The 13,573-nt window shown below is 40.3% G+C and overlaps 1 protein-coding gene across 5 annotated transcripts in view; it reads right to left on the bottom strand.

Moving 5' to 3' along the window:
- Positions 1-13,573, bottom strand: part of sned1 (sushi, nidogen and EGF-like domains 1) — a 65,131-nt gene that overhangs the window by 14,381 nt on the left and 37,177 nt on the right. For all 5 annotated transcript variants that reach the window (XR_011015987.2, XR_012407974.1, XR_012407973.1 and 2 more), the window contains exon 22: positions 10,528-10,711. Coding sequence is in view for 2 of the 5 variants with exons in the window: in XM_017356625.4 (XP_017212114.2) it covers positions 10,528-10,711 (184 nt within the window). In the remaining 3 variants the exon portion in view is untranslated. The remainder of the gene's footprint in view (positions 1-10,527; positions 10,712-13,573) is intronic.

Here is a 13,573-nt window from a genome sequence, read left to right as displayed (position 1 = left end):
CGAGAGAGAAACTCATAGTACGCAATGCGTGGTCTCTTGGGAAGCAAACAGGTCTACCTGCGCTTTCCTTAATCTTTCCCAAATGGACTCCACCACCTCGGGGTGAAGAAGTTTCCATTCCCTGGATCTCACCCCCTGCCTCGACAGGAGATCTGCTCCCATGTTCAGATGGCCCGGGACATACATTGCCCTGATGGACAGGATTTTGTTCTGGGCCCACAGGAGGATCCGATGTGCTAGTTTGCATAGCATTCGAGACTTCAGACCCCCCTGCTGGTTGATGTAAGCGACCACCAATGTGTTGTTCGTGCAGACTAAAACATGATGGCCCCTTAGATCTGGGAGAAAGTGTTTTAAGGCCAGAAACACGGCCATCATCTCCAGGCAGTTTATGTGCCAGTAACGATGATGTTCTCCCCATCGTCCCGCTGCGGGAAGCCCCCTCAGGGTTGCTCCCCAGCCCGTTAGAGAAGCATCTGTCATAAGCATGACGCGATGACAGACAGCCCCCAACACTAGGCCCTGGGACAGATACTAGGGCATTTTCCACATACTTAAGGCTCGAAGGCAGCGCCGCGAGAGCTTGATCATGCGGATCAAGCCCGTTGCTCCCTAGCCCGTCAGAGAAGCATTTGTCATAGGCATGACGCGATGACAGACAGCCCCCAACACTGGGCTCTGGGACAGGAACCAGGGTATTTTCCACATACTTAAGGCTCGAAGGCAGTGCCGCGAGACCTTGATCATGCGGAAAGGATTCCCCTTGAGGGAAAACCCCCTGGATTTGAGCCACCACTGCAGGGGTCTCATGTACAGCAGACCGAACGGAATCAAGCTGACTGCTGCTGCCCTGAGACCCAACAACCTCTGAAAGTGTTTCACAGTGATGAACTGGCCTAGTTTGACTCTGTGTACGGTTGACTGAATCGATTCGATTCATGGCGGGGACAGACGTGCTCGCATCGTCATGGAGTCCCATAGCACACCTAAAGAAATGGTCGTCCTGGCTGGAACAAGCACACTTCTTGCGGTGTTTAACCGAAACCCCAACCTTCTGATATGGGTGAGAACGACATCTCGATGCCGAACTGCCATATCTTGAGTCTGAGCTAGAATTAGCCAATCGTCTATGCAGTTTAGGATACGTATCCCCTGCATACGAAGTGGAGCTAGTGCCGCTTCGACTATTTTGGTAAAGGTTCGAGGTGACAGAGCTAGGCCGAATGGAAGAACCCGATACTGGAACGCTTCGCCCCCGCAAGCGAACCTCAGGTATTTCCTGTGTTGGGGAAGGATGGAAATATGGAAGTATGCGTCTTTCAGGTCTATCGTCACAAACCAGTCCTCGGACTGAATTTGTGACACCACGTTTTTGATGGTTAACATCCTGAACCTGAGGGCCTCGACGGACCGATTTAGATTTCTCAGATCTAATATGGGACGCAATCCCCCATCCTTTTTGGGAACTATAAAATACCGGCTGTAAAACCCTGACTCTTTGTCGAGTGGGAGAACACGCTCTATTGCGCCTTTTATTAATAAGGCCAGTACTTCCTGTTCCATAACCAGAGCCTGTTCTGGCTTCACTATGGTGGGTGCAATACCGTTAAAGCGAGGTGGGCGTGCACAAAACTGTATTTTGTAGCCGTGTTCTACTGTGAACAGGACCCACTGGGACACCATCGGCAGGTGTTTCCACGCTGCCAAAAAATGTGCTAGGGGTACCAGCCTCTCGAGACTGGCCTCTGGTTGTTCTTTGACCCCCCTGCAGAGGGGGTGGGGCCCCCAATGCCCTCAGACACTGAGGAACGCCCACCCCGGGAGACACAGAGCCCCCCACCAGCATACGTGGTGAGGTGGTCTCTCCCTTTCTCCGCGGACCCTGGTTCAGTGAGAGCGCTGAATGGTGCTCTTGGCGTCCAGGGGGGGCCCTGGAAAGCCTGACTCCCAACACGTCAGGACTTTGTTTTATCCTTTGAACTTCATGATATGAGGAGCTGGTTGACGGCTGGCCCAGACTTTTTGATCTTGGGGGGAGAAAGTCCCCGAGGGAGCTAGAGCGTTTTTTAACTCTGTCGAGGGATTCGGCGACGCGATCAACGGCGTCACCGAAGAGCCCTGAGCTCGATATTGGAGCGTCCATAAGAATAGCTCTATCGGTTTCTGACACTTCTGCTTGTGTCAGCCAGAGGTGCCGCTCAGTAGCCACCAGGGTAGCCATAGATCGCCCCAAACTAGAGGCTGCCTCTTTAGTAGCTCTTAAAGCTAGATCTGACGCCCGAAGAGCTTCTCGAAGCTGTTCGGGTGTTGCTCCCCCACCATCTAGGCACTCTTTAATTAGGTCAGCCTGATATGCCTGCAGCACTGACATGGTGTGCAGGCATCCAACAGACTGACCAGCCGTCATATATGCTTTACTGACTAGACCCGATGTTAATCTTAATGGTCTCGACAACAAAGGAGGGACCCTTGCAGATTTTAGATCTGAACGACGATGACACGCTAAGTCCTCTTCTATCATTGGCATTACTGTACATGCCTTTTCCCCTAGCCCACGAACTGCTGAATAAATAGCTGTTTTTGGTGTCATTAACCATGCTGAATACGGATTTTTCCATGATTTAGAAACCGCATCATGTAGCTCGGGACAAAAGGGGAGGTCCCTTAGTGGAGGATCTACTCTGCTGGGTAATTCTCTCTCATCCAGCATTCCTGTCAGACGCAGCTGCTGCTGCTCACGTGCTGGCTGCCAATCTATTACATCGAACCGGTCAGCAGCACGTGAAATCACCTCCACTAACTCCTCATATTCCGCTGACTGGGGCGGCAGATTCCCCGACCCTCTTTTTATTTGTTGCTGCGGCGCCTCGGTTTCCTCGGAAACGGAGGACGCCGCCCTCTCACGAGGCGCAGAAGAAACCGCAGAGCGTGCTTCTGACGCTCCCGAAGGAGGATTAGATCTCACGGATCCAGAGAGAGAAAGGACAGAGTCCGTCTCCATCTCATCCGCCAGATCTAGCTGCGAACCCCACGACCGAAGTCGACGCTCAGCCTCAGCACGAGCGGGACCCGAACCGCGAGGAGCGTGCGCCACGGGAGCTTTATTAAAGAACTCTCTCCGACTGCGCAGCTCTTTACGGGAGAGAACGTCACAGTGTCCACAGTCAGCATTCTCAAATGCTACCAGGGCATGCTCTTCTCCCAAACACTCTAAACACAAATCATGTGAGTCACCAGCCGTAATAAAGCGAGGGCATGGAGGCACACAACGTTTAAAGTTTTTTTCTGCCATACCAAAATAAAAAAGTAAGTTGTCAGTTTTTTTGTATTTTGTGTATGCAAATCAGTAATGAAAGATCACAGAAAGAGGGTGTATTTTCACGTGCGTGCTTCTTGAAAGCAAAGAAGTTGATACTGAATGCTCAGTACAGGCTTTTATACTCTCTGGTCTGACGACACCTGCTTAATTACATTAGATTGATTTCACATGTGCTTCAAGACGCGTATAAAAGAGGTGTTCCCCTAGCGTTCTGGTTAGACGCAGTGTTGAAGTTCCCTAGAAGGGGAACTGTACTTTCTCTGTGTAAATGAACATGAACCTTAAAATTACACTTCAAAAATTATAATTTTTTTACACCTTATTTTTGTTTCTCTTTTTTAAGGAAGAAAGAGGATAGAAAAAAAATACAAATAATACATATTAAATAAAATAAAAAATACAACAACACATCGGAACAGTTGATTGGTCACATATTGCAGGTATTTGTCCATTTTTTGTTTTAAAAAAAGTCATCCTCTCCATATTTTGAACGTTAGATATGAATCGTTAGATAAACCCATTCAGATTTTATAGGGGACTTCAAAAGATTCTTGAAGATAGTCTCAATCAGGGGCATTGCTAGACCCCACTTACTGGGGCATGTGCCACAGTACACAATACAGTTTTTCTTTAAGTGTATTAATTAAGAGTGGTCATCTCAGAATAAAGAGGTTATTCTCTGGGCAGGAACAGATTGTGCTATGGACTTAGTTTACAAAGAAATGTATTGAGATTATTTAAAGACTTGATATCTTATCTTTGGGAAATTGGCACCGAGCATATGCACATTGTAATAAATGTCTCAGCAAACAATTAATAATCCATTCAAATACATCTTTTTTTCAGGAGGGAAGTAACTGTGTTTGCTTTATTCCTACTGTTTTGAGTGAGGATCAGCATTGTTTATTAAGTAAGGAATTGTTTATGCATTGTAAATTCCTTATAAATAACACTTAAAGGCTGTTATTTTTAACAGAATAAAGGAAATAACAAATGAACAAAAGTGATTCAGCACAAATATTATATAAATTTTTAGATACAAAAATGAAACCAAACGACTGCATGAAATAAAAAATCTTTTCAAATAATTATACGAACGTGCAGTATACACATTGCTGAATACTAAGTGTCAAAATACATGTTTTCTACATACAACAAATTTGAAAACAACAACAACAGCAATAGCCTATATTTAAAAATATAACAATATAATAAAACCTTCCAGTGTTATTTAGAAGTTTAAAACTGAACTAGATTTTATTTTTTTAGAGATAATTTTACTAATTTACCAACAGCCTAAAAAATAGGAGACATTCTACCAGAAATATACATTTTCACTTATAAAAATGTGACAGGGCCTGAACTAAGTTTGTCATTTATAAAAAAAATCATACAAAAACAAGCATATAATCATATACAGTTCAATGAGAGAACGCATCCTTGATCACTTCAAAGACTTATGTATTTGTGATATTTAAAAAAATAATTATTTTAATAATCCAAGAATTTATCACTTTTTTTGATGTTAACCATTCTAAGAGATTTAATAAAAACATCAATTTCTATTTAAAAATGTGTAAAAAAGGCTGCGAATTCGAGAATTTTTGCATGTGAATAAAATATTTTCCATACAAAAGAAAAAAGGTAATAATGTATTTCTCTGGCATATCGGTTTTACTTTTATTGTAACAAATAATATCTTGTAGCTGAAAGGGGCTGGAAGAAGGAATGTAATTACCTATGTAAAGATATAAGCTATTCCAAAAGCTTTTTTGTGTTTTCACACTGAAAAAAATTTGCGAATTCTTTGCGAATCAGGGTTTCTTCTTCAGTTTTACAAACTATCAGAATATACTTTGCCAAAGCACTATTCACTGGATATATTTTATGAAGAACTTTAAAATTAACCTCTCTCGGGAATGCAGTATTTATGAGGTAATAGCCAGGCATGTTTCCAATCGATTAGATCAATGAAGGATGACCAGTAAATTTGCTTTTAGGAACATTATACTTTTTATTTAGAAAAATTCGTAGAATATTATTACATTTTTATTAAATACACTAATTCCATTTAAGTTCAGCTCTGGTTCTTAATTTATTCATTTTCTATTCGAATTAGTCTCTTTATTTATCTGGGGTCGCCACAGCGTAATGAACCGCCAACCATCACTGGGAAACATGCATACATACTCATTCACACACATACACTACGGCTAATTTAGCTTACCCAATTCACCTGTACCGCATGTCTTTGGACAGGGGGGGAAACCGGAGCACGCAGAGGAAACCCATGTAAACGCAGGGAAAACATGCAGACTCCACAGAGAAATGCCAACTGACCCAGTCAAGGCTTGAACCAACAACCTTCTTGCTGTGAGGCGGCAGCACTACCTACTGTGCCACCGCGTCACCCAGCTCCAGTTTTTTTAATAACATTTTCATTAAAAACTAAATGAGATTTTATAAGTTGAATTAGGCCTAAAGGAATTGCTATGCATCCTTTATCACTGTCAGCTTCTCCTCTTTCTGTTGATGTAAGTAGTTGTGTTGCACACATTTAATGTTAAACTCAGTGCAAATGTGACAGGACTGACAGAAACATGGGGACAATTGTAAATGTATGTGTATTATATATTTGTAGTACTTTTTTGTAGAATTGATTGATAATTTTATGTTTAATCAATTGATGTGAATGAAAACAATTTAAACTTGCTATTTCTGAAGTATTTTTTTCTTCTAAATAACAGTTTTTAGCCTAACAAAACTATTAAAGCAGTTGGTTCAATTGGGCTAAAGACAGAGGAGGACAACGTTTCTACAGTGTAAAGTGTTTTTAATAAAGAACAAAATTCTGAGAACCAAATTAATGACATAACTGCACGTAACATGGAATATTAGCATGCAAAAGTTAGTCAAATAAAGATTCAAACCCAAATCAATTACAGAATTATTACTGTTGTTAGACAGTGCTTGACGGAAATCGCGCACTGGACATTTAAGATGATCTAATATGGCGGCGGCACAGTGGTGTTGCTGTGGTTACCAGAGTCTGTGTCATTCTAGTAAATGCTAGAGGTAGCGTTTTCTGGACCACTAGTGTGGCCATCGTCATCCCCAGGGCACAAGCGGCCAACTTGGTGGTCATGAGAGCATAGTGGGTTGCTGTGCAAAGCTCATGCAATAATTCTGGAGAGGAACCGACCTCATGCAACTCTTGGCATGCAAGGTGGAGGTCACCTGGCCCACAGCAGTGTAGTCTTTGGATGAGAGACTCAGATAATCTAAGTGCTTTGGACAGGAATCTAGGCTGACCTTTCCAGGCGGTGGTGCCTTGCGGGCAAAGATTGACCAAACTAGCATGCTTCACCTGGGGAATCGCATTGTAACCCCTGGTAGCTCTGCCATTAAGGGTGGTGAGGGCAGGAGTGCATGAGGACTGAGCAGAAAAAGGTGCCCTTCGTTACTGCTATAGCACACTGTGCATCTCTGGTAAGAAGGGTGTGGGGGTCTTGGAGGGTTTGACTCTCTTCTTGGCCCTCATGTAACACTTGTCTAGTCTGTCCAGTGGTGGAACTGGAGGACCAGCCATGTTCGGTCCAACCAGCAAAGCAGCTGTGATAGCACAGCCAACATATCCGATTCCAGGTCCGAGACCTCACAACCACCGGAGGGGGGGACCGGGTTCGGACTTTCATCAGGATATGTAAGCCCACCCTTTGAAGCTGCGTCGGACACATCTGGTCCTCTGTGTCATCAAGTAAGACTGCGGCCATCTCTGGGGATGCACCGCCACACTCACTTGAAGCTTGGATGGAGCACACTATGGAGGAATGAGGGGTCTGCCGGCCCGAAGGTGACAGATGAGTCCCCACTGTGACCCTCAGGTCTGCCCGAGTGCTAACCGACTTAGCACTTGAGGTGGCACAGCCTAATACTAGAGCATGCTGCGACCTCATTTGCACAACAGTCATGCCCTTGCTGTGATGGCATGAAATGTCTGCAAGCACCGCCTCAACATGCTGAACCCCAGAGATGTGACACAATGCTCATGCACGTCATCTGGGGAGAGGAAATCACTGCACCCAGAAATGCACAGTCAGAATGAAATCTTTAAAAAGATGCATTGCTCGACCCTGTCTTGAGGGAATATGTTCTTTTATTTGAGACTGCTCTTTTAGCCACCAGTGAAATGCCCTGGAAATATACCCAGTTTAGCCACCGCTTTATGCGTTGTCATATGGTCTAGATGAAGTACTGCTTTCTTTATGGAAGACAGCTTAGTGTATGGTTCTCTTCAGTCTTTCATGAGGCTCTGAAGCAAAAAGTCTAACAGCTTGCTCCACATGTGCTGGTTATATACTCTACTAATTATTTATCACCAGCACCTGTGGGAAAGGCATTCATTGGCCCGTTTTCTTACTCTTCAGAGTGATTGGTCATCTAGCGAGCTCCCAAAGTGTCAGTACATACGACAGTTCCTACTGAAGGGGAACAGCTTGTGCTGTTGATGGAGCTCAGCAAGCATGTAGAGCGTTGTTAGTCCTGTCTTTGTCTTTTACAGACAGGAGTGCAGCATGTGAAGAAAAATAGAAATCACACACTTCAGCAACTACTGGAAACTGAGGATCAGGAATATCCTTCAAAGGCAGATGGATGGGTGCATGGACGGATGTCCTTACCAGGGGCATCACTAGACCCCATTTACAGGGGCACGTGCTCCAGTAAAAATGACCAGTGCTCCAGTTAATGTGTTTACAGTTTACTTTATATATAAGTATATCAATTAAGAGTGGTAATCCCAGAATAAAGATGTTATTCTCTATTTACAACCGAATCAATGCTTGCGAAAGTAATGTAGTTTAACTGAAAACAAACTGACACATACACACAGAAAACCATTCCCGTGTGCTTCACCCATTGCTCCTGCTCCTGGTGTGAATCCTAGTTGTTTAACACACATGGTAAAAAAACTTATACACTGCTTATATGTTGTGAAACGGGCACAACAGCCTTTGATTCAGAGGTGTCGGAACTGAGGTGTCTGTAAATTTTGAAAGTCGGTAAAGCTAATGTTTAAGTAATATGATGATGATCATATTTTGACTAAACATGCCTAATGTAAGATGATTTTTTGTATGAAGTACAAAGGACAGATGATAAGTCAGAGAGGTTAGACTTATTAACATTAATTCTTTACCATCAGAGTCAGGTCTTAGACAAAAGATGATTCTATACATTTTTGTTTTCTCTAGAATTATCATATGAAACTGAATTTCATGCAAAAGATTTCTTAGAAGATCTTGTTTTACTTTAGTTGTGTCTTAACACTGGATTGATTTCTGTTATTTATTTAGAATAATAATTGTATAATAATACTTTAATAATAATAAAACTTTAAAATAATAACAACACTTACATTCATTCATTCATTCATTCATTCATTCATTCATTCATTCATTCAGCTTAGTCCCTTATTTATCAGGGGTTGCCACAGCTGAATGAACCACCAACTAATCCAGCATTTGTTTTATGCAGTAGATGCTTTTCCACCTGCAACCCAGCACTAGGTAACGCCCATTCACACTCACATTCACACAAACACACTATGATCAATTTAGTTTATCTAGTTCACCTACAGCGCATGTTTTTTGACTGTGGGGAAAACCGGAGCACCGAGAGAAAATCCAGGTGAACATGAGGAAAACATGCAAACTCCACACAGAAACATCAACTGATCCAGCTACGACTCCAACCAGCAACCTTCTTGCTGTGAGGTGACACTGAGTCACAGTGCTGCCTACCTTTATTTATTTATAATATTATATTTTTAATTTGTAATATTCCATAGTTATTTATGTAAGGACAAACAAAGGGATATTGGAGAAAGTGTGTGCGGTTGAGGGGGCCCATGCCCCAGTAGAGCTTTATGTCAAGCAACACCCTTAGTTTCCATCATTTTAGGTAGTTATCGTCTCACTGATGTATGCTCAGCTTAATAAGATCCAAAAGTTTGAGTTCATTTAATTTTTAATCACCTGTTTCTAAATGGTCTTGCTCATAAAGTGAGGGGGACATATTCAGCTCATGATCACCACAGCAAACTCATTTCATTTAATCTATTGGCAAGATAAATCTTAGACTAATTTGTCAAAACATAGCTGTATAATATTACAGTATACTTCAATCAATCTAATAAAACATTTAATTGAGTGTTATTTTTTCTTTTAGTGAAACATGAACTCTACAAACCATTTACAACATGGTATATGATTTGGATTTACAAAACAGATAATTTTAAAAAAGATTACATAGAAAAAAATAATAAAAAAATAGGCCTAATGATATTTTAAAAATGGCCACCGTCAATGACGTGTTCTCGCCCCGGAAATTGGCGGTTTCGCTCAAACGTTAATGACACATACCACCTGCGGCTTGTAACTGCAGCTTAAAACAATTGACCTTAACTAAAAAATATAGATGAAAAGAGAAAATACTCTTGCAGTTTAATTCAAGAGGCTGTAAGTGAAATACAGGGGATATCTTTCCAGTTCAAAGGTAAGAAATTAGCAAGCTTATTTAATTTTGTCTAGATAAGTTCAAAAGTGTGTCATATATAGGCTATTTACATTCATGTGGTACACACAAGCCAAGCCAGCATGACTCTCTCTTATTGATAATGTTTTGAAGGGTGTTAAAATAATAAACGGAAGGCTAATTAAATTTAGACAATGTTTATTATTGAACTAACCATTTCAGTTAATATAACACATATTACGTTTACTTGGAAAGTGAAAAGCAGTCAAGTACTGCATGAGCTAGCGCCATCTAGTGGTTGATATTGTGTGGAACTACTATTTCTTGTTTAATGGTGTGCTCGTGAACACATTCTGCTCTGGTCATACTCACAGCTATATTTTTTTGGCGAGAGATAAATTATTATATTGCGTTATATGCATGTTCTCATCAACAACATTTCCAGCATTACCTGAAAGCTTCAACATACTAAAAAGGCCAATATATGAATACTAAGATAATTCACACACTTGAAGGCAAAGTTCACCCATGAATTAAAAATCTGTTCTTAGATTAGGATGAACTATCTTTTGAAATAATGTCAAGCTTTAGTCTTGACTCTGCATTGCGTTTGCATTTTGCTCATTCTTTAAATTGCAGCTTTGTTTCATCTATTTGTGTTTTGTGCTGCTGACCTGAAGGTGTAATCTGTGACGCTGCTGTTGAGAACGGCCGTGCGAGATCCACTACCATCAGCTGGCACCAGAGACACTCGAACCTGACTGATCGCAGCATGACGTCCAACATGCACCAACCACCGCAGCCAAACCTGAGAGGACGACACGTTCACTACCTCCAGCTGATCCACCTGACGAGGCCCTGAGGAGGTAGGAGAACAGGAGAGGAACAGCCTGTGAACCAATTCTCAACATAAAAATAATAACACAATTTAAAACATCAATTTAAAATTAAAAAAAGAAAATAGGAAAAATGAAAAAAAGAAATAGGGCCGCACATTTGATAGAAATAAATTCGATGTTGCACTGTAATGTATGAATGCACGTTTAAGGGGGCTTTCACACTGTTCAATCATCAGCATGTAAAAACATTGAGATATTGTTTTTCTTTAGTATATATTGTGATATGAATACAACTTTAGCAAATAATTTGAATAGCTTTATTAGGAAATCATTCACTGTAATGATTTGGGTGATTTTGTATGGGGTACATCCAAAAATATAATAAACTAATTACAAGCATAAATGGAATAAAGCAAATAGAAAAAACGTGTTTTGGGTACACAATACTGAACAGTATTCAGGTACAGAAATGACATTATAAAATGTAAAATAACACTGCAAAGTCTTCACTGAATAATTAAGATAAATACAGTTTATCCTCATGAAAGCTTCAAGTTAGGGCTGCGCAGATCTGATAACATGATCAAAAATCGGGCCTGATCACGCCGTTTCAGACTCAATCGGAATCGAATGTTACCTCATGATCAAGACTTGAATATATATTTATACTTTTTAAGCACATCTATGAGCACAGGGTTAGACCTCTTTCTTTATTTCACACAGAAACAGCAACGCGTGCGGCATGACATCACTTTGTTGCAGAGAAGATATTGGTTAAATGCTGACAAAGTAGAACACGGAAGCAGCTTGAAGCGGAAAGCCTGAGATGTCTACGGTCTAGAAGTATTGAAAAGTTGACGCAAGCTGTGAGATATTTACATTTGGGATTGCCTGCCGGGTATTTTAAGTTGAGGTGCTGTTTGTTTTTATATTAGATTTTTTATATTTACTATTGCACTAAAGTCCCAAAGTGAAGAATTGATGTTATTTATTAGTTGATTGTTCAAGCGACCTCACAGAAGTGCTCTGTTTGTTAACAGAGTTGTTAAATGTTAAAATAAGGTGAATTAAAAAATAAGAAACATCCTGGATCTGTTTCTTCGCTCTTTTTATTCTTTTTTTTATGTGTTACATATAAAATCCGCATATACTCAATATATATCCGCAGATACACAAAATCAAATGACTCAGACTCTGATCTGATTGGGACATCCCTACTACAAATGTTATAATTTCTTGTGCCTGAATGCTTTAAACTTGCTTGAATTACTAGTCACATGCCTCAAAAACACATACAAATTATAAACTCAATCTATTATGGTTAAACTCTAGTGACTCCACAAATGTTTTAAACTGTTGTGCCTGTTCCACTTAATCCGGACTCGACATTGCACATACAGAAATGTGAATATTGTAGATTTACACATTGCAGTGGTAATGCTGAAAATATATTGTGCACACTAGTACTGGAAAATTAAACCTGAGACCACCTTGAGGCGGTGGTGTGAGTTTGTTTGCGAAAGGAACTGTGGGACTATTGTAAATGTGAAATAACCTTGAACTCCACACTTGTGCACACTTGTTCAGGAAGCACCATGTGCATGCATTTTATACTGCATTCCAGACCACTTAGAATTTTCCCTGCATGTCCTGCTTTGGATTTGAGTAAGAGAGATTGTACAATACACAAGTATAGTGAGTCCATCTGAGCAACTTAATAGTAGCATAAAGCAGCTTTAATGCAACACAAATACAGTGTGCAGATGCAAGTTTCATACAGTGTGCTGCGCATAATTTCACAAAATAAAAAAACAAAAGTCAACAATATATATTGACATGTGCTCAGCTGTTTTCTTTTATTATCTAGTACCTGTAGATAATCTCATTTCTAGTACATGATTGTGATGATGCAACAAATTGTAACAAAATAAGTCTGACACCAGACCAACAATAGGTTGTTTGGAACCACGTGGCTCTGGTGACGCATGAAATTCAGATGGAGAGCATGAAGTAAAAAACTGAATGAAAGTCCACAGAGGAAAGTCCATATTTTTGCGATTTATACCATATTTCAAAGGAGATATAAATAGAAAATAACCCCATATGTTGGGCATGATCCTTATATTCTTGTATCACGAAGTGGGCCGAGTTAACTAAAATATATTTGCCTGTCATCGAGACGGTAGACAGTGTATAATCTATTACCTATACATGAAAAAATACAAATGTTATGGTAAATACTATAGTGCTTGGAAGCATACTATAGATAAATACTTGAATTAAACTGTCGTATTAATTATATTGTGGCTGTGGTACAACACAATTGTAATAAATTCAATAGGTCTCAGTTTTCTATGCTATAATTATACATCATCACAATGCACCACAGCTTTATTACAGTTTACTATGCTACAGTATTCTGTGGCATTCATTAACAAAGAGTTATACACATTATACACTTTGTTATGTGGTTTAAAAACATGTTTATTTTAAATTACTATAGTTTTTCCCCATGCGGATATCTTACATCATGAAATAACAGATGAAAGCATACAAAAGCGTGGACGCATAGTCTACATTATTATTTACTTTTTTTGTAAGGGGGAAAAGTGCTCTACAATAATAACAGTTTTGTTACAAGTGTTGTTTATTCGGCTAAAACACCAGTAAAGACTTGGATTATTGCAAAACAAGCCAGAGATTTCATTGCAGCGATTACAAGGCAGGGTACGTTATTTATATTCTCCTGGATTTCGTATAAGTGTGGTGGTTTTCTTATATATTAACATTTATACACATAGCTAGGCCTGTATATAAGCTTTATTGGTGCTGTCAAACGAACTATCGCGTTCAAAAAAAAGTTTGTACACGTATGTATTGA

This window comes from Danio rerio, chromosome 6 (genome assembly GCF_049306965.1).
Source record: "Danio rerio strain Tuebingen ecotype United States chromosome 6, GRCz12tu, whole genome shotgun sequence".
NCBI lineage: Eukaryota > Metazoa > Chordata > Actinopteri > Cypriniformes > Danionidae > Danio > Danio rerio.
Note: the sequence above shows the minus strand (reverse complement) of the source record. Positions and strands in the feature narration are given on the sequence as shown.